Below are 20,909 nucleotides of genomic sequence, written 5' to 3' on the forward strand. Positions count from 1 at the left end.
TTTTCTTGATTCTGACGAGGAGGAAACAGTTAATTTAGTATAAGATGTGGCTCACTGCTTTTTTTGCTACATACTAATATTATAAAGGTGCCAAACTGTATAATCAATCTCTTTCATCTTGTTTATTACAGTTTATTACAGCAGACACCTGTTCAATTTTCACATAACTGTACATACAGATATATATAGTTATTGGCCCTGCGATGGACTGCAGATCTGTCCAAGGTGTATCCCACCTCTCGCCCATTGTCAGCTTTGTGTGTGACCTTTAAAAATAAGTGGTATAGATAATGGATGGATGTTAAGTTATTTTCAGCAACCACCTTATCAACTGTACATTTAGAGTTAATGGTGTACGTGTTTAAATGTTAGTTAAATATCTAACTATCTGAAAGTAAATAATAAGTATATAAGTAGTTCCAGCATGTGGCCACTAGAGGTCGCTCATCACTGAGCCTCGGTCTGAGCGCGCGCCCCGGTGAAGTGAAGTACACATGCACAAATTGCAGCGCGTTCACGAGAGCTATCCTGACCAACTTCCAGGGGCAGCAGTGGTGAAGTTCGGAGGGGAAAATTCAGGCTTCGTAAACACTCGAGAAGCTCACCAAGCACAAAACTGACACAGGCCGCAACCGGGCAGCCACCATGGAGGATTTAGGTAAGTTACTGACTCGTTTTTAAAAGCTCCGTGTTTTCCTACAGGGCTCAGTGAGGAGCGGATAGCAGGGTGGAGGAGTTAACGTTACGACCGAGATTTTATGTTGAAAAGTCAAATTTCTGGCCCAGGGTAGCCACATAGCTCTGGAAAAGTCATATTATTTCTACCAGAGTATTACAGCATAGTGTGACTGAGTGAATGTTTGACACATTTCACATTTTATCCACTTTATTTTTTATATAAGCATCGTAGTAACTTAGCGGAGCTGGACATTGCTAGCCTTCACCACAATCTCCTTTTAAACTCTCCTCTAATGTAGTACGTGAATGCCTCTGATAATAACATAGTATCCGTCTAATTTGAATCAACTGGATTTGATCATTCTGTGTGCCAGAGGGAGGAGATATTTGGCTGACATTTTGACATCGAGCTTTAACATTACCTCCTCAACTTTTGCCCCCCAGGCTATTCATTCCAGCTTTGAAGTGGTGGAGTCAACAGGCCTCCTCATTTAGACTGCTCAGTGCAGCACAATGTGAGCTCAGACTTGGCTTGGCTGGCTTAAAATGTATCTTCAGTCTGATGGAGCAGCCTTAACTGCAAGTGATAGTTAATTACTGAGCATACAGTCCACTTTGTTTTCCCTTTTTCAAATGGAAAGCTTCGATACAGGAGACAAACCTGTGATTAGGACAATAAAGACACTGGGAAATGTACTACATTTAAAATACTGTATGTAATTAGACATGTGGGAGTCGTAAGTTCGGTAAAAAGGGAAAAAAACACCCCAAAGAAACCTAACGTGGTGTTTTACTCTGTCAAAGGTGCTGCCAAGGCAGGAGGTGAAACAGTTCCTGACCTTGAGCTGTTATCTTGTTCTGCTACAGAGCAGTTTTCTATGTTAGATTGGTGTAGCCGTGCCAGTAACTCTCTGTGACCAGGAATGCATGATAGACCTCGAATAGGTGGAGCTGCTGGGGATTCAGACTCTTCATGCTACACAGTTGCTTCATTAACTGATGACTTGGTTTAAAATACCATTTGGCTATCGGCTACAATGGCAGGTACATTTTAAAATTCACAAGCTGATTTTTTGTTTTGTCAAATTTTTAGAGTAGAACTTTTGCTCTGATCATGTTTGATCATTGTCAAAATAGATAAACTTACTATGTACAAGCAAGTCTAATGTCTAATGCTTGGATTGTGCCTCTTTTTGTGTCACCTCTAGGGAATTATTTATTAAGACTTATAAGTTCATTAATGCTAATGCAGCTAATGATATCAGTTGGTATGTTAGTTTTTTTTTTTAATGAATTGTTTAGTTTAAAAAATGTTTTAAAGTAGTGGCAAATGCCACAAAGTTGTGAGAGCCTGGAGTGACATCTTCAGATTGCATGTTTTGTCCAACAGCCAAAGATATAAAATTATCAGTGATAGCTCACTTTGAATCAGTGATGTCTGGCCTTTTTTTTTTTTTTTTTTTACAATAGATGTCAGTTAATTGGTTACAATTATCCTTCTGTCAATTGACTAATCAGCTCTATTATAAGATACTCTTATAACCCCTTTTTCTGATACCAGCATTTAATGACAATCAATACCCTGACTGCGTAACTCCATACAGTCTGTCAGCTCCATCTATTTTTTCATTCTCTAACCAGTTACCGCTTCAGTTCATTGGCCCTTGACCTTTGGAACTGAACCTCTGAACTTCTAATTTTGTTGTTATACTTTTCACCAGCTGGTCAGTTTGCTATATTTACTTTGCTATTTCAGAGTAAATCACTTGTTTTGCCTGGCAGGTATCTGTAGGAATGCTCCCATTATACTGATCTGTCAAAGCAGAGAGGCAGTAAAATGGATTTGTGAATTGTTTAAGTGGGGAGACGATGGGCCGCATTTTGAGCTTGGCCTGCTGTGAGAATACCTCCAGGGCACATTAGATGCTCTAGCTGCCATGGGCCAGTGAAAGGGCTGATTGTTGGTTGAGAGGGAGCCTGCAGTCTCACTGACGTAGTGAGAACAGCAGGCTGAAGCAGGGGGCGAGGCTGCTGAGGAATGTCGAACATCATTCTGTGTTAGGGTCCAAAGCCAAATACTCTCTGGGTCATGACTCACCTCCTACCACTACTCTCAGCTCTGTGTGTGCTGCCACCAGAGGGAGGGCTGTCGGTTTACAGTTGGTCACAAGTCCCCTGCAAATTGCAGACATATAGAGATTGTTAAAAAGGTCTTTGATCTTTGAGGGCTGGTGGCAATTGCAAAACCATCCATTTTAAATGTCTTTTAACTAAACATTTGCTATGAAAACATTTTGTACACGTCATGTAGAAAACCTCTCCCACATCCTTTCTTAATATGCACAAACCATGTTAAATATTTGTAAATACTCCATGACTGTGGTTTACTGTACTTCCAGCAAACCCCCAGCTAACAAGCCCCCACAGGTCCTTGTCCTGTGGCTCACTGATGACTGACAGGTCTACATGGAGCTGTTTGGAAACTTGATCACACTCTACACTTTGCATCTTCTTTCAGTCTGTGTATATTGATCTGCTCACCTTGGTTACCACTCGAGGAAGGGAATTCCCTCAGCAGAGTGTGAGCACTCTTCCAGTCTGTACCTCTGAGTCAGAGTTTTCCAGAGGTTTTCTCTGATTAGTCTTTTACAGTCCAGTCCAGGTGGTAGCCAGGCTTTGTCTTACTGTTGTTATTCATGTGGCCCAGGGGACAAGTCCTGTTCAAAGCCTGTTCTGCATCTGTGTTTAATGCTTGTGGGGTACGAAGCCACTACTCGACTCTCTGTGAATTCCTCAGGATCGTGTGAGATTCAGGCAGACTGACCTCACTGGGCTGTGGACGCCCAGCTCCATGTCTGCAGGTTAACGCTGAAGAAAATGGATTAGTACAGCCATGTACTGGAGGGACATCAGTAAAGGGAGGATAACACTCATGATAGACTTTTGATGGTAAATTCCCTCTATTATAGACCAGACAAGTGTCACAGTGTAGCAATTTGATTAAATGCGCATCTGTTAAGTAATATGCAAATCACAATATTAACAGAAATTCTAAGGACCTAAAGGCAACTCCTTAACCAATTGTAAGGCCCTGCCTGTCTTGCTAAATTTAGGTTTGGTCCCTTAAATATTCTAGTTGACACTCTACTTACATAATTGTGCATTTAATTTATATAACCAATCTAACTATGGGAACACATGGTCAGTTGCAGCCCCCTTCATGGTTTAATCCAGACCAGATCACATCAGCACTGTTTAGTTTAATCTTTGTTTGCTTTCACAAGGCTCAGCAAGGTAAAACGCTGAAGAAGAAATACATTAAAGAAAGAATAACACACAGTACTGTGCAGTAACCTGCCAATGTACAAACATTTCTTATTCTTGCAGCCATGTGAGAAACAACACAGCAGAGGACAGGTTGTATTTACTACAGTGAGAGCCTCAACTCTGTTTTGCAGATATAGAGGCCCATGTGTATCTACAGGAGGTGGATATGTGGGCTGAAGCAGCAGCACCTGCTACCCATGCCTTTTGTAAACACACAGCAGTCCTGTCAGATCTAACTGTAACTGTATCAGTTGATCACCTTGTGGAGGAAGGCCATGTTCTCCAGGCAGGAGTAAGAGTTGGCTGTTGTAGGAGCAACATGGTCTTAAATGTTTACAGCGTTAGCACAGCATACCAGAAGATCTTAGAAGGTCTTTAGTGGTTTCTGTGTCCTAGTGTGTCAGCAGCACAGAGTTAGTGTTACCAGACTAGCTATCATCACCCTATGAGAGCTGCAAGGTTAGTGCATACCACCCCTAACCAGTGGGCTTGCCTGCTAGGCTAGAGGGAAGCTCACGACTGTAAATCAGTCTTGTTCCCGAGCTCCACACCCATCCTGTTCTGGGTCTGGGGAAGAGAGAGCTGCGTGGCTGACCTCATCGCTTAGGCAACAGACCCTGCCCCACATCCTGAGGAAACAGAGGAGAAAAACAATGAGCGGAGTCAGTGTTGGAGGCCAGCAAACATTGGTAGAGGGGGCAGCTGTAGGCCTTCAAACTGTGATCCCGTTGCTTAGAACAGCGTTTTCACCACTAAACGCTGTGTTACCGCATTGTTGCTTCAGTTGCAGTGCCCTTCACCCTTTTCCTCTTGCCATGCTGTTTCCACGCCTTCCTTGTTCCAGGCCTTGTAACTTGGCTCAGAGAACAGTGCTGATTATTTTCCTGACAGGTCTGGGTAATGTAGTAGGAATCTGAGTTCCTGCTGGATTTTTCTAACATTACTCAAGCTGGGGACACCCAAGGACATGAGTTTCATGTCTTTAATCATGGTGGGAAATCTCACTTTTCTAAATACTGAAGGTCTGCTGTCATAGTTTGTTTTATGACTATATATAAGTGGCATGGTCACTAAAATATGATAAACTATCAAGTAGCAAAAACAGGCATCATCTACTTGCTCAATTGATTTGATTTGTGCACTTTTTTACTGAACATTTTTTCTACTGAACATTTCTACAGATGACAGAAGACTTATTGCTTTTCTTTGTCATATATCAGTGTAAATTGATTATCATTGTTTTTTGGACTAGACAATTTTACGACATCACTTTTGGTTCTGGGAATCAATGCTGGCATTGTTCATATTTTCTGACATTATTAATTTATTACTTAAAAACATATTTGATAGATTAATCAAAATTGAAAGTAACTGTAGCCCCAGATTATGTTTACTTAGGGAAAGCTCTTGTACAGCTCCTTTTTAGACAATATTTAATCTTTGAGAGGATTTGTCTCTTCTGTTAAATGAAAAAAAGGGTTTTGTAGAAAAAACATATTTATATTCCCTAAAGTAAGGTATAGAAAAAATATATAATTTTGGTAAACTGGTATCAAGCACAAAAGCCCTGTTGGTTACAAGCTAGATTGGGTGGTGTAGACAAACTTCATCTGACAGATGACTGAATCTGTCATGATTTTGTTTTTTACTGTCCTGTTTTTCTACAAGCCTGGAGCATGGCAGGATGTTTCAGTCAGTGTTTTAGTACAAGGAGGACAAGACAGCCTTTCTTTTTTGGGTCTTCCCCATTCTACCTAATTACACTCTCTTATGCCACAAAAGACCACTCACTGACACACAGTCCTCACACATGCATGGCTATGAATGTGTCCTCAGTGACTGGGTGTTACATTAGTCTTTAGACTTTCCCCTATCGTCTGATTTACTGGTCTGTGGGGAAGTGCTTTTATTTTGGTCTAGCCTTCTCTCAAGGGGGGTGTCATCTTTCGGATATAGGGCTGCTTGGCAGAGTATTTTTAGCTATGTTTATTTTGAAGTAATCACCCTAGGATGCTTCTGTCTTTCTGATGGGTATGCTGTTACACTCATTCATCCTTTGTCTGTACGGGTCTGTGTGTTACACTGTAGAAACAGGTTGCCAGTTGTAAGCTGTTCAGGTTTGGCATTTATTTCAACATTTCTCTCTTGGTCCATCTTCTTTATCTCTTTGGCTCATTTTCTCCCATTCACTCACATTCCCCGTCTGTCTATTCCTGCTTTCTATGCAGCCTTCCCTGCCTGTCTCACTGGCATCTCACCCTCCACCCCCTCTCCCTGGCCCCTGCCTGTCTTGTTTGATATAAATATCGTGTCGGGTTGGCCTGATGGGGTAGGGTTTCGCTGTGGGGCTGTGGCCAGTTCTGCTCTTTTGCTCCCTGGCTATAAACAGGTGAGCTGTGGACCCTGGTGGCCCATCACTGTTGCCCACATGTTAATAGAAAAGATTAGACAGCCCCAGTTCCTCCCTTTCCTGCCTCTTCCCTGCACTGTACTCCATGCTTTGTGGGAAATGGGCAGTAAAAACATTGACATCTCCCTTATCCTGGAATTCAAAGCATGCTGTAGTTAGTGGAACGGGTCCTGTAATTGTCAACACATTATTTTCATTTTCTGGACTGACAGATGGTGTTTTGTATTTGAGTGCATTCCTCACCGGCTCTCTACCTAGAATCCTGCGGTATTGGAGGAATGTGTGTTCTGCTTGAGTAGATTTTTATTACAAAGCATCATTTTGATTCCCAAAGAGGACAGAGGAATGTGTGGAATTCCCCATGCACCTTCGCCCCCATCTGATAAACACTGCTGGACCGTGGCAGGGCCTTGGATGAGGGGGGTGTGTGCGCGCACAGACAAGATCATACATGTACCCACTGCCACAAGAATGTGTACAGTATCCACATAACTTCAGAGTTGTTTGTTGAACATGATGGAGATTAGTTACCACAGTGTGACCACAGATGGGTCCCATGACAGAGTGAGCTACTGTTAAAGTAAATTTGTGTAGTGTTTGACTGAGTTTTGATGAATTAATCCTGAATGATTAGTCCCAGTCATGTCCTATTTGATGACAACTTTATTCCTTCAGACCGTACACAATGGACCATTGAGTCAGGATGCTGTTAGAGCAGAATTGGACTTTGTCCGTTGTGGCTCCTACCCCCTGTCTGCAATGGAAAAGATTAGCCTGTTACTTGGCTTACAGTGCATGTTTGCATTCTTAATGCTTCTAGCTCTTCATGGACCAGACTTGTCTGAGGCTGGCGAAGGCCTGTTGTCCGTCCTCATGCCAGACTCACTGCCGCCCTCCTCAGGGAAATAAGGGAAGCATCTTCAGTAGCATCTTCAGTCTTTATCCTTTTATGACCTGCAGTAAATGATACCAAAGTGATGCACTTGATGGTCACTGAGAATGATGTGTGGCTGTAATGCAGGCTGTGTAGTTAAAAGCTACAAATGGATGTGAGCTGGAAATTTTGGATTCAGTAGTCATACTAATTAATGCTAAATTTAAACAGATCTGACTGTGTTACAGATCTTTCCTTATGCCCCTGTTTCAAAATCCATGCTGGTGCATCTCCCACTGTGATTTTAGTGTCATCCACGTTAGGGCTGCAACAAGTAATTATTTTTATTATTGATTAATCTGCTGATTACTTTCTCCTCTATTTTAATGTGAAAAAGCTAAAAGATTAAACAATATTTAACAATTTCCTGAAGCCCAATGTTACACTTGCAAATCATTTGTTTAGTTTTTCAGATATCCAGTTCATCATCACATAAGATAAAATCATCAAAGCAGGTCTATATGTGTGCTATATAAATACTGTGAAAGTAACAAAATGTGTGACCTGTAAACTTCTGTAATTTTGTGATGTCACAATAATATAGTCACTGCTGTCAGCCATGCCCCCAGCATGGTCCACCTGGACCCACTGTCCAACCCTTTCTTGCTGTTGTTTTGATTTTTTTTTAACAACATCAAGTGGTCATTTTGCTGCTGACCTTGCAAGGTTCAAGACAAAAAAATGTTGAGGAAACATTGCACAATTGTAGGAAACTTCCCAAGGATAGTAAATATCAGAGTCCAGTGGCTAAAGTTTATTTTCTCTGAAATGCCAGAGTATTTTATTGTCTGTTTCATTTCAGTCTCCTCAGCAGTGGTCATCACCATTTGCATTTACTAGTGAGTTTTACCAGGCTACAGTAGACCACAGTCCGTTACCTGTGGTTGGCCTGGCTGTGCGCCACTCAGAAAACAGTCAGCCGAGGCTCAGACAGACACAAAACGCCTTGTTCTTGCCAGAGCTCAAGAGAGAAGCATAAGGGAGGAAGTGTAAAACTGAGATGTCTTGAGATGTTTTTTTTTTGTACTTCACACCCCAAATATATCTTCTTATGGATATCAAAACTTCAAATAAGAGACTAGAAAAGTGTAAAAGATGGGACCCTTAAACAATGAATCCAACTGTGATGGATGTCCCCTATGGAGACCTATTCTGGACTTCATGGGCCTGGGCCTGACTCACAGATGTGTAGTATCAGCAGGTGGGAGGGGGCATAATGAGTGCAAAGACACTGTTATAGAGGGAGTCTCAAAAACTTGGCTCTGTCTCCGAGTGTTTTGGAAAGCCTCAGGCAGTACAGCTGTCCTCTCTGTCAAGGCCATGAAGAACTTTCTAGGAATACATTACCATAATTAGTAAGTCTTGGGGCATTTTTTTAACCTTTTGATTTGACCTTTTAAGATCTGCTAGAAAAAAAATGTGAATCTAATTCTGTATCGTACACTGTGTTTTAGATGACTCACCTTTGTCCCAATACCAGTTGTGGTATTTTTTTTACACGGAGGCTTTGTTTTATGAGTGACAAAGTCAACTTCAGTAAGACCTTGTTTAAGCATGTCAGCACCAGGTGCAGATTATTTTGAGCTGGTCGTGATATTTCAGCACATTTGCACAGACATGGGCTACTCACTGAGCTTATGGCTTTAAATAGGCTGGTGCTCCCATGTGGTTTATGTCAAACTGACTAAAACATTTAGCTTCTGGGCAGGATCTCCCTTTGTACTGAAGCCGATGATGAGGACTCATGACTGAGAATGATGGAAGTTACAATGTAGAGACTCCAATTCATGTAACATTTAACCTTTCCTAGTTCATCTGAGTTGTACATTTAAACTTATGTCACAAGTTATCTGCTTTAGATTTGACATTAACAGTCTGACAGGTGAAGTTACAATCCTGTTGACCACTTTCCCTCTGTAAAGGGGAATTTGTGGATGAAAAGGCTCCACTGAGTTAGATTTCCAGTGTTTGTCATTAGTTGAATGGGCACTGAAAGGATACTGTTATTGAAAAAATACTGTCACCCAGTTTTGGCCCTCAAACCACTCCCCCTCCTCCCCTAGTAGACTGACAGCATGTTATCACTCCTCGTTGCTAACACTATCTCTGTCTGCATTGCTGACTGCTTCTCACACACACACATACACACACAACACACACACACACACACACACATATAACCCTGGCTGGAGGATATTACAGGCACAGCAGGTGGAAAAAAGCATGTGAGTACAGATACTGAAATTTCTACTGATTTTAAGCTAAATGTTTGTATTGCTGGATTACTCTGACCTGCCATTTTTGTCTATTAACATATTGTGTATATATATTGTATTGTCTTAATGTAAGATTAAATTATTAAGGCTTTGTTGTTTGATCTTTTAGTGGGGACAAAGGTGAAGGAAAAAGCTATTCAGTCTATACCAGGCCTGACTTGATTCTCCAGACATTTTTTGACATGTGACTAGTGTGGAGGCAGTGCCTGCCTTTTTCACTGAGCAGTATGGTGGCCTCATGAGTCTGTACGTACTGTTTACATCAGCTTCTGACTTAAGATTAAGGTTTAAGTTAAATATTAAGTTCTAAGTTAAATATTTACTTTGATGCAACTTAGTTTGAATTAATATTTGGAGAAGAAGAATTATTTAAATAACAGCAGAAACGGCTAGTTTGACTTTTTCTAAGCATAAATAATTACCTTGTATTCCATTTGTATACTAATCTTGTTTCTTGAAATAACTCCCAGGGAGGAGAGGACATTATAGTTTTCATCTATGAACAAATTCCAAATTTAGAAGGACAGTTTCTAATACATGGGCTGTATTTTAATAGTAGCAGGAGCCCGCTTACAAACCTTTTTTCTTGGTTATTTGGACAATTTCCCACCTTGCTTTTTTTGGTGTTACTAGTTTAAATGTGCAGTGATTCCTTGAAATGGACTGTAACTGGCTCAAGCCTCTGTAGTGTAACAGTATGCAGCCGGTGATGTGGGTCTATTCTGGACAGGCTTAGGATGGATGAGTGTGTGATGTAAGAGTCTATTTTGTTCCAGCGTTCCTGTGAACACTCAGCAGGGAAACACTGTGCCCCCTCAGTCCTGGACAGGGTTCAGAAACACTTTCTGTCCATCTGCTTCTTTGTTACCCTCAGTCTGTCTTGTTAAGTTCACACTTGTTCTCATAAACCAGAGATGAGTAAAAGACATGCATATGTTACTCACAGATGTATAAAATACTTAAATGACAGATTAAGCTCGTTGATGGGCAGCTCTCATTGTCAATGGGGTTGTATTTATAGTGTGGACTGATGGAAAAAGTATGTTGGGGATTTCAGAGGGATATTTTATGAAGGCCTAAATGGTTTAGGCATGTAAGTTGGGCTCGGTGATGTACTTTGCCACGCTGTGATGATGACTGGACCTAACCTTATCCTTGATATATGTAGAGGAGAAATCTTTTTTTGGTGACATGTTGAAATGAGAAACTGGCTCCGACTCGCCACCATTGTCTGTTTACAACCTGACACCACAGTCAGTAGTCACCTCAGAGCACCCAACAATCCCAGTAAAGAATGAACTGGTCTCCAGCCCAACCATGTTTGAAGGTTGAAACATGTAGTAAAAACAGCTCAGGGATTTATGTGTTACTGTGTCCAATTTTGTTTGTTATTTACATGAAAGTAAGACATGGGCCTGTCAACTCTAAAAGCAAGCATGAGATTCAATGTATTTATTTGACCTGCACCACTGTGTTTTGTACCTGATGTATGATGTATTGTGGTAGGTACAAGAAGTCTTCTCAGGTTTTACTGCACCTTGCAACCAACAATCAAACACAAGCATCATGTCTTTTAGACGCGTTGCTGGCGGACCTGGAATCAACTACGTCCCACATCTCAAAGCGACCAGTATTCTTGCCTGACGAGACCCCCTACTCTATCCCTACGGGAGGACACTCCTGCCAGGATGTGTCAGTTCCCCCTCCAGTCCCTCCTCCACCCTCAGCCGAAGCTCTGAATGGTTCCCTGATCGATCAGCCTGACTCCCCTCACTCCTCTCAGCAGGTAGGTCATGTCAGATCATTGATCATTTACTAAACTCATTAACTAATGTTTTTCTGTGAAGCCCTTGAACAAACTGATTTGTCAAATGTTTACCAAGCAAGAGAAAGTACAACAAAGCAACACACAACTCTAGATATAGTAGATTAATGAAGGAGGCCATGACCCTCATGTATATCTATGCATGTGAATCAACTTTTCTAACCACCATGTCAGAGAAGCCACACTCATCAAACAAGAGATATGAGCAGTGATGTTCACCCTCACACTGTCAAATGGCCAGTGATGAATGTCATATGGAAAGCCAAGTAAAAATTCAACAATAGATTTTTCAGTACGACTGACTAACGTACCCTCTGCAGTCATTAGGTTCAGCACAGAAGAGCTCGTGGTCCAGGGACAGTAGCAGCTCTCCGTTGTCTCACATTGAGGAAGACCACGTCTACAGGTAACCTGCAACACACTTGAAACTTTGTATTTGAAGTTGAACTTACCATCCGTGATTCTTTTTTTGCCAGGAGTTGTCATCAGCAGTCATCTCTTTATTTTTCCTCAGTTTTCCAAACAAACAGAAGTCATCAGACTCATCAACAGCAGCCATGACCTCTGCCCTGGGCAGTAACCTCTCAGAGCTCGATAGGCTGCTGCTGGAACTTAATGCAGTGCAACAGAGCTCCCCTTCATTCCCCACAACAGGTAGACACAAAGCCCTCAGCTTTATCAGTTTTGTTTGTGCTGAGCAGAATGAGTTGTACTGTTGATGTGTCCACAGAGGAAGCAGCTCCACCCTTACCCTCCTGCAGCATCACCCACTACGAGAACGGCAGCAGCCCTGAGATCATGGTGAGCCCTCCGCCTCAGGAGAAACCTAAGAGGAATGGAACAAGGTTGGATGAAACCCGACCCACTGTGGAGAGTCTGCTGGACGAGCTGGAGGGCTCAGTGCCTTCACCCAGGTAGAAACAGTCTGCATCTATAACTTAAGCCAAGTTTCCATCCACAGTTATCTCAGATTTTGACCAAATTTTCCAAAAATGTGAATTAAAGCATGTTTCCATTCATTACTGTTATGCACATATCAGGAGTTGGTTCATTGAGAGACAGCTAGTGGAGCTAAATCTTCAGTCAGTTTCCATTAAAAGAGCATCAGTCAAACCTCAAACAGTGGAAAACCATGTAGAAAATATGATAATTTGTTTAAAATATCCATTTGAGGAGGGTTACAGTCTCCTTACTGGTCATATATCCCATGTTTTTGTCTGTTGCAGTGTTTTGTCTCTTGAGTAGACATTAAATCACATGCTTCATGTATGTCATGATTATTCTCTAAGGCCCTTTCAGTTGCACTTTGCCATGCCTAAAAACTTTTTTGTAATATTTCCACTCAGATTTTTTTGCATGCAAACAGGTTGATGAAAAGGGAAACATTTCAGTGGCTCAGTGCCATTGCTTTCTTTTGTCTGCAAAAAAAGTGGAAGTAACTGTGTGAAGTTTGAAATGAGAGAAGTACAAATGCTCTGTACTCCCACCCCTGCATACCTGGCCATTTGCTGCTTTGGATTGTTGGTTTGGGAAAGTTACCAAAAAACCTGCAGATGCACCCCAAACTTTACAGTGCCAGTTTAACAGTTAACTAGACCATCTAAACAGGTTGTGAGTGGCAAGCTATCAACAGGTTATCTCCTCTCAGGCAGACAGAACGTAGATGCCTGCCACCACTCAGTTAGCCTGTCAGCTGTAGTCTCTGTTAAGTGTCCACTTGCAAATTTTAACAAAAGAAGTGAAGTAATACAATGTCTGTTGAAGCCTGTTCTCTGAAGTCACTGTGGTGTGTTGGAGCTCTGAGCCAGAGAATAGTTTTGGTTTGTCATAGGGAATCTTGTGGGAACTTAGACAATAGATATTTTTGAGCACTGCTGTTAGTAAGGTTTCAACATTTGCATGTAATTACAAATCATATTATGATTTGTATTTTCCAGCCCCCCTGCTTGCCACAGTGATTTGGACACCCCCTCTCAGCAGCAAGCCAGAATTTCAGCTTCCTGTGCCACAAGAGAGCTCGATGAGCTGATGGCCTCTTTGTCTGACTTCAAGGTAAAAAGCAGTAGGAGGTAACACTGGAAAAGCTTAATGAATCATCAAACTCCAACTAGGGAATCTGTCATTTTGCCCAAGATTTCCCGCTCCTCTTCTTCTGCTTACTCTCTCATTTCTCTGTTCTCTAGCCCAGTTCTTTGGGCTCTCTGCTGGACCCAGCAGGAGCATCTTCCAGCTCTCCTCATCCTCCAGTCCCTTCCTCCGTCACCCCAGTGGCTTCTCCTTTTCTTACTCTGTCCCACCCATCTGCCTGTGCCTCTCCCCTCTTCTCTTTGCCCACCGGTCTAGAGCTGCACATAGACGAGGACGGAGGAGATGCCGGTGTGTCGATGCCCCACCCAAACCGCCCCCCTCTCCATAGTCCTATATCCTCACTTTCTGCAGCCAGTGATCTAGACCTGGACTCTGTCATAGATGTCTCTGCCACCTTGCTGTCATCCCAAACCAAGTCTCTGCTAGTCCTCTCTCAGTCCGCTTCATCTAACTCCAACCTGATGAGAAATAGCCCAAGTCCTTCCAATACCACCACCACCCCCTCACTTACTTCAGTTAACACTGTCCTGGACCACAAGTCCTCCAAGTCTCCCAGTCCATCTGTAGAACGCAACTCACCCTCAAATACTGTCGGTAAATTCTCTTGTCTTCCTGAGACTGTGAACAAGGGGTCTGCTTCTTTTCAAGACCTTGATTTGAATTTCTCCACTCCACCTCCATCAAAAAATCTCACTCCTCCTGCTTCAGTGTCGAAGACTCCTTCACCTCTCCCTGCTGCTGTCTCATTATCTCCACCCTCTGCACAAGCTTTCTCAAAAATATCCTCACCGTCTCAGGTCTCTCCAGTAACGGTCCCCTCTCCATCGGCCTTCCCGAGCCCCAGCAGACAGCTGCCGGAGCCAGCACCTGCAGGCCAGAGAGCCAGCCCCTTTGCTGTGCAACAACCCCCCATGATGGATCCTTCCCTGGATGAGGCACTAGACAAGCTGCTTGCAATGGGTTTTGCACAGAATCACTCAGCGGCACATGTGGAGGAACCACAGCTGAAGATGGAGACACAGAGCTTTTGCAGAGGAATGCCAGAGGTGCATGAAGAACTCATCCTGCCCATGGACAGAAACAATGTGCAGCCCGACACTTTCACCAGCACCACCAACACCATCACAGATGACTCAGTGGATGGAGGCACTGATGGAAACGGAGATCTGGACTGGGCCGATGAGGAGCTGTCAGTGTCCTTCCATGATGGACTGGATGGCACCATGACGCCTTACACCGAGAGGCCATACACAGATGGCAGCATGACCCCGTTGACAGAGGCCAGCTGGATGGATGAGTCCATGACCCCGTCTTCATGCCCCGGGACCCCTGACGTTGCCCTGGACCTGCCCATGATGCAGACTCCCAATATAGACAGAGTCTCTGCATCCGGACATGTATGCATCTGCACTCCTGCTCACCACATGCAGGGCTTGTTTTGTTCGCACTTAGTTTTGTTTTTTGTCCTGACTTCTGAGACTGATGCTTCTGTAAAAAGCTCTGGGTTCTGCTCCTCTAGCCTCTGCTCAGAGGGTTTCTTTCTCATGTTTTTTGAAAGCCTGAAAACATGATATAAAATATTTATCTACCAATTTACTCACTAGTACAATTTTAGTACTGTATTTTTGGGTATGTTTATGGATAGCTGTGAAGTGACTTGGATCAAGGGGACAGAGATGGAGAATGACACGTAACATGGCGGGAATCAAAGCTGCTAGACGCCCCATTACCTTTTTAATTTTGACAAAGATAATCGCTTTGTGATTGCTGTGTTTGCATTTCATATCATATCTCAAATCTTGGTTAGCATTGGCGAGCTGGAACTATGGTCAACTGTCACTGTCAAGGCTCATTGGTATGAGAAGGAGATCTAATTTTACTGTCCAGCATCCGTTATCAGCAGAAACGAGAAAAGAAAAAACAGTATTATGTTTAAACTTTGCAAAACAGAAAGCAGGAAGAAACCCTCTATGAGAAAATACGTTGTCAGATAGAGGCTTGTGGAATAGAGGCTTGCTTAAAAAGGGATTAGCTCTTTCTAATCAGGGGGTTTTGATACTGCACTCACAAGTAACTTACTGGTTGATAGCACCTTTACTCAGCATGGCACATGCAAACCACAGCCCTCCTGACCTGTTGCACCAATTTTGTGTAAAGCACCCGAATGTGACCTCTGACCTCTGCTGTGTAAGTTGGAGTGGTTGCTTGAGAGACTGTGTTGACTAGGGGGCAGGGTGTGAGTGGCTGAGTTTTGAAAGCATCTGACACAAGCATGCAAGAAGTGCATGAAGTGTGAGTGCAAGCCTGCTGACCACTGCTTCCCAGCCTGTCAGTGATGTGACTTACCTGCCGCTGCAGAGCTCTGCTGTAACTGCTTCAGCTGGTCAATGATTGGTGTGGACATGTGATAAGCTGCTCATCATTCCACCATAGATCAAATCAGTGATTAGGCGCACTAAGGAGACTCCAAACGTACATCCCATGTACCGAGATGGTCACCTGCGCAGGAAGATGGGACCCATCATTGTAAACAAGAACAGTTCTCAGGACCGGCTCATAGAGGAGCTTCAGGGAAAGCTCGGGATCGGCCGCTCAGAGCGCCGACGAAAACAGTCTGATGACTGGTTGACCGAGGGGGTCATCGTCACGTCTAAACCCCAGCGTTTCCGTCCTGAGGGGACTGGCAGTGAGGTCGACAAGGTTGGCTTCAGTGTGCTCAACAGTTTTCCTAAATATTTTTTTTCCCAATTAATTCACCGTCCATGTTCTGCACATTTTCTTCTGTGTGTCTGTTTCCTTCTCTCTGTCTTTCTCTTCTCTTCTTCAGATCATAATTCCCCCAGAGTCACCTGTCCCTGTGAGGAAGGTGCTCCCACCTCTCTCCCCCCCAGCCCCTCGTCGCCCTCCTATTGTAGAAGAACCTAAGCGACCACTCGCTGTACAGCATCCCCTTGTTCCAATACCGCCACCTCCTCCTCCTCCACCTCCCTCTCCCCCTCCACAGCCACCGCACATCCACGAACCAGTTCCCGCTCCACCTCGACAGATTATTAAAGCCTCACATCCGCCACCACCCCCAATTCAGGAGCCTCCCGCCCCTAAACCACAGCCCCCTCCTTCTGTTCTTAAAACCCCAACACGGCCTCCACCAATGGAGCCAGTGACACCAGTTGCGCCCAAACTCCTGGTGTCTGTAGGCTGCCAAACAGAGTATGACCCAGTCTTCCCTTCAATGCAGGCATGAACCCCTGTCTCTCATCCCTTCTGTTTTTCACACTTATACGAAACATACTGTGATTATTTTTGTCATCAAACTTGAATATTGCATACTTAGCTTGTTTTGTCACATCTCTGTCTGTATTTTCAACACATAACTGTTTTCACAATTGAACTATTACAGATTATGGCCCAAGGTAAGGGTGGTGTTCCTGGTGGGCCCCCAACACAGGTCAACAAGCTGGACAATATGCTTGGTAGCCTGCAGTCTGACCTCAACAAACTGGGTGTGCAGACAGTAGCTAAAGGAGTTTGCGGTGCCTGCTGTAAGCCAATTGTAGGACAGGTGAGATGCTTTTATTACATTTATATACCTGCAGTATAAATATATGATATTAGCTTGCATACCAAATGCACGGTCCACTTTTCCGTTTGTCTAGGTGGTGACTGCCATGGGCCGCACATGGCACCCTGAACACTTTGTGTGCACGCACTGTCAAGAGGAGATCGGCTCCAGGAACTTCTTTGAGCGTGAAGGACAGCCTTACTGTGAGAAAGACTACCACAACCTGTTCTCCCCACGATGCTACTACTGCAACGGGCCCATACTGGATGTGAGTCACTACTGTTCACACCTGTCATTGTTCCTATTGAAGTTAACAGTCAGCTAACAGTCAATGTTGTCATGTCTGTTCAGAAAGTCGTGACGGCGCTGGATAGGACTTGGCACCCTGAACACTTCTTCTGCGCTCAGTGCGGATCCTTCTTCGGCCCAGAAGGTGCTGTGATAAATTTGCTACTATGACCTTTATTCACACTGGCAACTGTACTCTCCATAATGACCATATTGATTTATATTATATAAATATATTCTATCTTCTGTTTACATGGATGGATTGTATAAAATCTGTCTCTGTTTTTCCTCTGAAGGTTTTCATGAAAAGGATGGAAAAGCTTATTGCAGGAAGGATTACTTTGATATGTTTGCACCGAAGTGTGGTGGCTGTGCCAGAGCCATTCTGGAAAATTACATCTCAGCACTGAACTGCCTCTGGCATCCTGAGTGTTTTGTGTGCAGGGTCTGTATCACGCATTTCTCTCACACTGCTGTTTTTATTTAATGTACCTGAGTTTCCCTTAACACTGAGTAGCTTGTATATTGTAATGAGAATGACAGTATCTTCCTCCTGTCCGTGTCTACAGGAGTGCTTTACCCCATTTGTGAATGGAAGTTTCTTTGAGCACGATGGCCAGCCCTACTGTGAAGTGCACTACCACGAGCGCCGCGGCTCCCTCTGCTCCGGCTGTCAGAAGCCCATCACAGGCCGCTGTATCACGGCCATGTCCAAGAAGTTCCACCCGGAGCATTTTGTCTGCGCCTTCTGCCTGAAACAGCTCAACAAAGGCACCTTTAAAGAACAGAACGACAAACCCTACTGCCACGGCTGCTTCGTCAAGCTGTTCAGTTAGGGCATTAGAGTTTAACAGTACCACACATGGGTCAGGGCTTAGATATGTGTCTAAAGCATCCTTAGCACAGGTAGGGTGAGAATGGATTGTGTTCGTATCAAAGGAAGTTGTCTGATTTCTAATGATGATGTTGGAAGTGTGTATGGATTGGGTATGTGCATGTGGTTGAAGCAGCATACTGTCTCCGCCAGACTAAAATACTTTTAACATGTCCTTCAGAAATGTGGAAGAACATACCATTTTAAGACTGACAGCAGTTTTATTTTTGAAGCTTTTATGGATTTTGAGTTGGTCTATAGGCGACAGAGTGATGCAGACATGCTCAATATTTATAGGATGTTGAAAAACACAAGAAGTGAAATTAGAAGGGTTTTTAAAATCAACACTGACGTGTAGAAAACTTTACTTTTCCCCCGGTCTCCTTAGATGTGTTGGACATTTTCCAAAGGCAAAGAGCTGTCAATCTTTTTTCTTTTTTTTGTAACTCTCACATTGTTGTGTTTTCAAATCTTTTTAGTTTGTTTTTTTCTTTATAGAAGGTGGTGAAATCTTACTGAACACTGTAGAAATTCATGAAATTCTCTGCGTGTTTGACATTGTTGCTCACTGGTTGAGTGTCATTTTAAAAACCATAAAAAAAAAAGAAATGTAATCGTCTGAAAACTATAGCAGGGAACAGGTGACCTGTTGTTTTTAGCATCACAATATGACCTGTTTTTACAACTGATGAGGGTAAAAAGCTTTTAGATACTGTTTTCCATTATATAAAGTTGAACAGAGCAGACAGGAAAAAATGGGCTGAGTCAGCATCCACAATTTTATGTGTGAAATTGATTGTAGTGTCTTTAGACTCACTCATTCAGCCTAAGAAAACGCCATTATATGACAGTTTGAAGTGTTTCAGTAGTGTTTCAAAGCTGAGTTTCTGTCATACATGAATCAAGAACTGAATCAATTTCGGTTTCTAACATCAGAAACAAACACACCTATTTTTAGCCAAAGGTAAACCATGTATGGATGAATATTTTACAGTGATTGTCAATGAAGAAATTCAATATGTAGCCATCCACCAGTAGCTGCAGTATTCACTCTGAATTACATGTTTGAATAAACCTCACGTTTTTGTGCTGCCAAATCATTCCTTATTTTTTTCTCTGAAGAAAAGAGAAAACAATCTGAAAACGCTTTCTTGCAGTCGTCTCATACAGTGAAATGGAACCTCACAAAGATACTGGGAGAATTTTGTGCATCTCTTACACTACCATTACTGTTTCTGAGTACATCTTGAGATGTTTTTTGTAAATATCCGATGCAGCTACATTGTAAGCAAAGATGTACATGTGTTTGATAACCACTCATTCGAAGGCAGACAGGGCTGGTGTGAAAGCATAGCAAAGATACTTTGATATTTTTGGTGTCATTACTGTACTGAGAAGCTGATGAATGTTCACTGTTTTGAAAGAAGTAGTACATAATGCAAGGAAATGTGTAAAATGTGCCTGTGATACTCCAGTAACTCTATGCAACTGTGGATTAACAACTTTGTATTTCAGCATTTTCCTTACATAACCATGTCTGTGCCATTGTGTCAGTATCATGTCTAATAACACTGGCAAATTCAGCAAAATACTGATAACAGGTCAATAGTCCACAGTTATGTTTTCATGTTATTAGTCTGTGAGTCCACTGAAAAATGTAGGCTGTTAAAATGAGAGCCTGGTGGTCTGTTATAATAAATGGTAGGACTAAGATGACTCATTTCCCTCAGTATCTGAGTAGCATCTACTGTAAGTCCACCAGGCTGGGTCTGTACATGGTTAATCGTGACATGCAGCAGATACATTGGGGCCTTCTGTCTTGTTCAGGGAATTCTAGAGCCTTAAATCTTTTCTCACTCTATTTAAGAGATCATGTAACAGGTGTCTTTTCAAATCGGTTTAGTAGAGTGTTATTTAACCAAAGCCATACCTTCTTTGAATTGTTTTTGTCTGTTCACTTTTTCTTTTCTTTTCACTTCGAATGTCAATAGTTATGAATAGTGAGATTCCTCACCTCTAGTCTGATTACGCAAATAAATTCTGTTTTGGTATCAAAATGTTATCCAGAGGCTTCTTTTGATGCACTCAGTGCACTTAACACCTTGAAACACAAACATTAGTACAAATGCCCAATACCTCCTTCCATGAACAGGCTATGAGACAATTGAAATGTAAGTAATTAACATGTTGTTTTGTGACTCTTTGTAGTAATTTCATTGACTCTCCAACAGGAATTGTTAACAGTCACTTAAAAAAGAGGCTCTGGACCATGTTCCCCCTCATCACCTGGGCTCCTCAGCCTGTGTCCAGTGGGTCCCATCAGTAATACATCCATGCCTCCATCGCTTCCTACTCAAAAATTAAAGAAGACGAAGAAGAGGGTACAAGTAAGAAACCTGAGACTGCATTTATAGTTTGAGTGACCTTCAGATTGGGCAAATAATCAATCAAAATAAATTGTTGGTTTATACAGGGAAACTGTGACAGTTATATATTAACCTGGCAGTGGATTCAAGATACCAGACCTCAGAGAATCATGTTTCACTCAGATTCAAATTCATCAGTACGGTATCATCATCATCAGACAGTAAAACAGATGCTTTGATTGGAAAACAGATTTTCATAGAACCTATAGATTTGTGACAGC

At 42.6% G+C, this 20,909-nt stretch overlaps 1 protein-coding gene across 2 annotated transcripts; it reads left to right on the forward strand.

The window, feature by feature from the left end:
* The first annotated feature begins 493 nt into the window (after positions 1-493).
* LOC108878379 (paxillin) lies at positions 494-20,319 on the forward strand. Of its 2 annotated transcripts, XM_018669016.2 has the most exons (14): positions 494-658; positions 11,203-11,411; positions 11,771-11,856; positions 11,965-12,104; positions 12,181-12,364; positions 13,388-13,502; positions 13,634-14,935; positions 15,972-16,238; positions 16,366-16,776; positions 16,939-17,100; positions 17,195-17,368; positions 17,452-17,533; positions 17,685-17,833; positions 17,958-20,319. In XM_018669016.2, exons 1-14 carry the CDS (start codon positions 646-648, stop codon positions 18,222-18,224), a joined length of 3,561 nt encoding a protein of 1,186 aa, XP_018524532.1. In that variant the 5' UTR covers positions 494-645; the 3' UTR covers positions 18,225-20,319. The 2 variants fall into 2 exon arrangements, with proteins under 2 accessions (XP_018524532.1, XP_018524534.1); XM_018669018.2 differs by lacking the exons at positions 13,634-14,935; positions 15,972-16,238; positions 16,366-16,776.
* Positions 20,320-20,909: the final 590 nt, after the last annotated feature.

This window comes from Lates calcarifer, linkage group LG13, assembly GCF_001640805.2.
Source record: "Lates calcarifer isolate ASB-BC8 linkage group LG13, TLL_Latcal_v3, whole genome shotgun sequence".
Lineage (NCBI taxonomy): Eukaryota > Metazoa > Chordata > Actinopteri > Centropomidae > Lates > Lates calcarifer.

Coding starts and splice junctions, on each gene's coding strand:
- LOC108878379 (XM_018669016.2), top strand. Junction 16,239..16,365: donor CTGGCAGTGAGGTCGACAAG/GTTGGCTTCAGT, acceptor TCTCTTCTTCAG/ATCATAATTCCCCCAGAGTC. Junction 16,777..16,938: donor CAGTCTTCCCTTCAATGCAG/GCATGAACCCCT, acceptor GAACTATTACAG/ATTATGGCCCAAGGTAAGGG.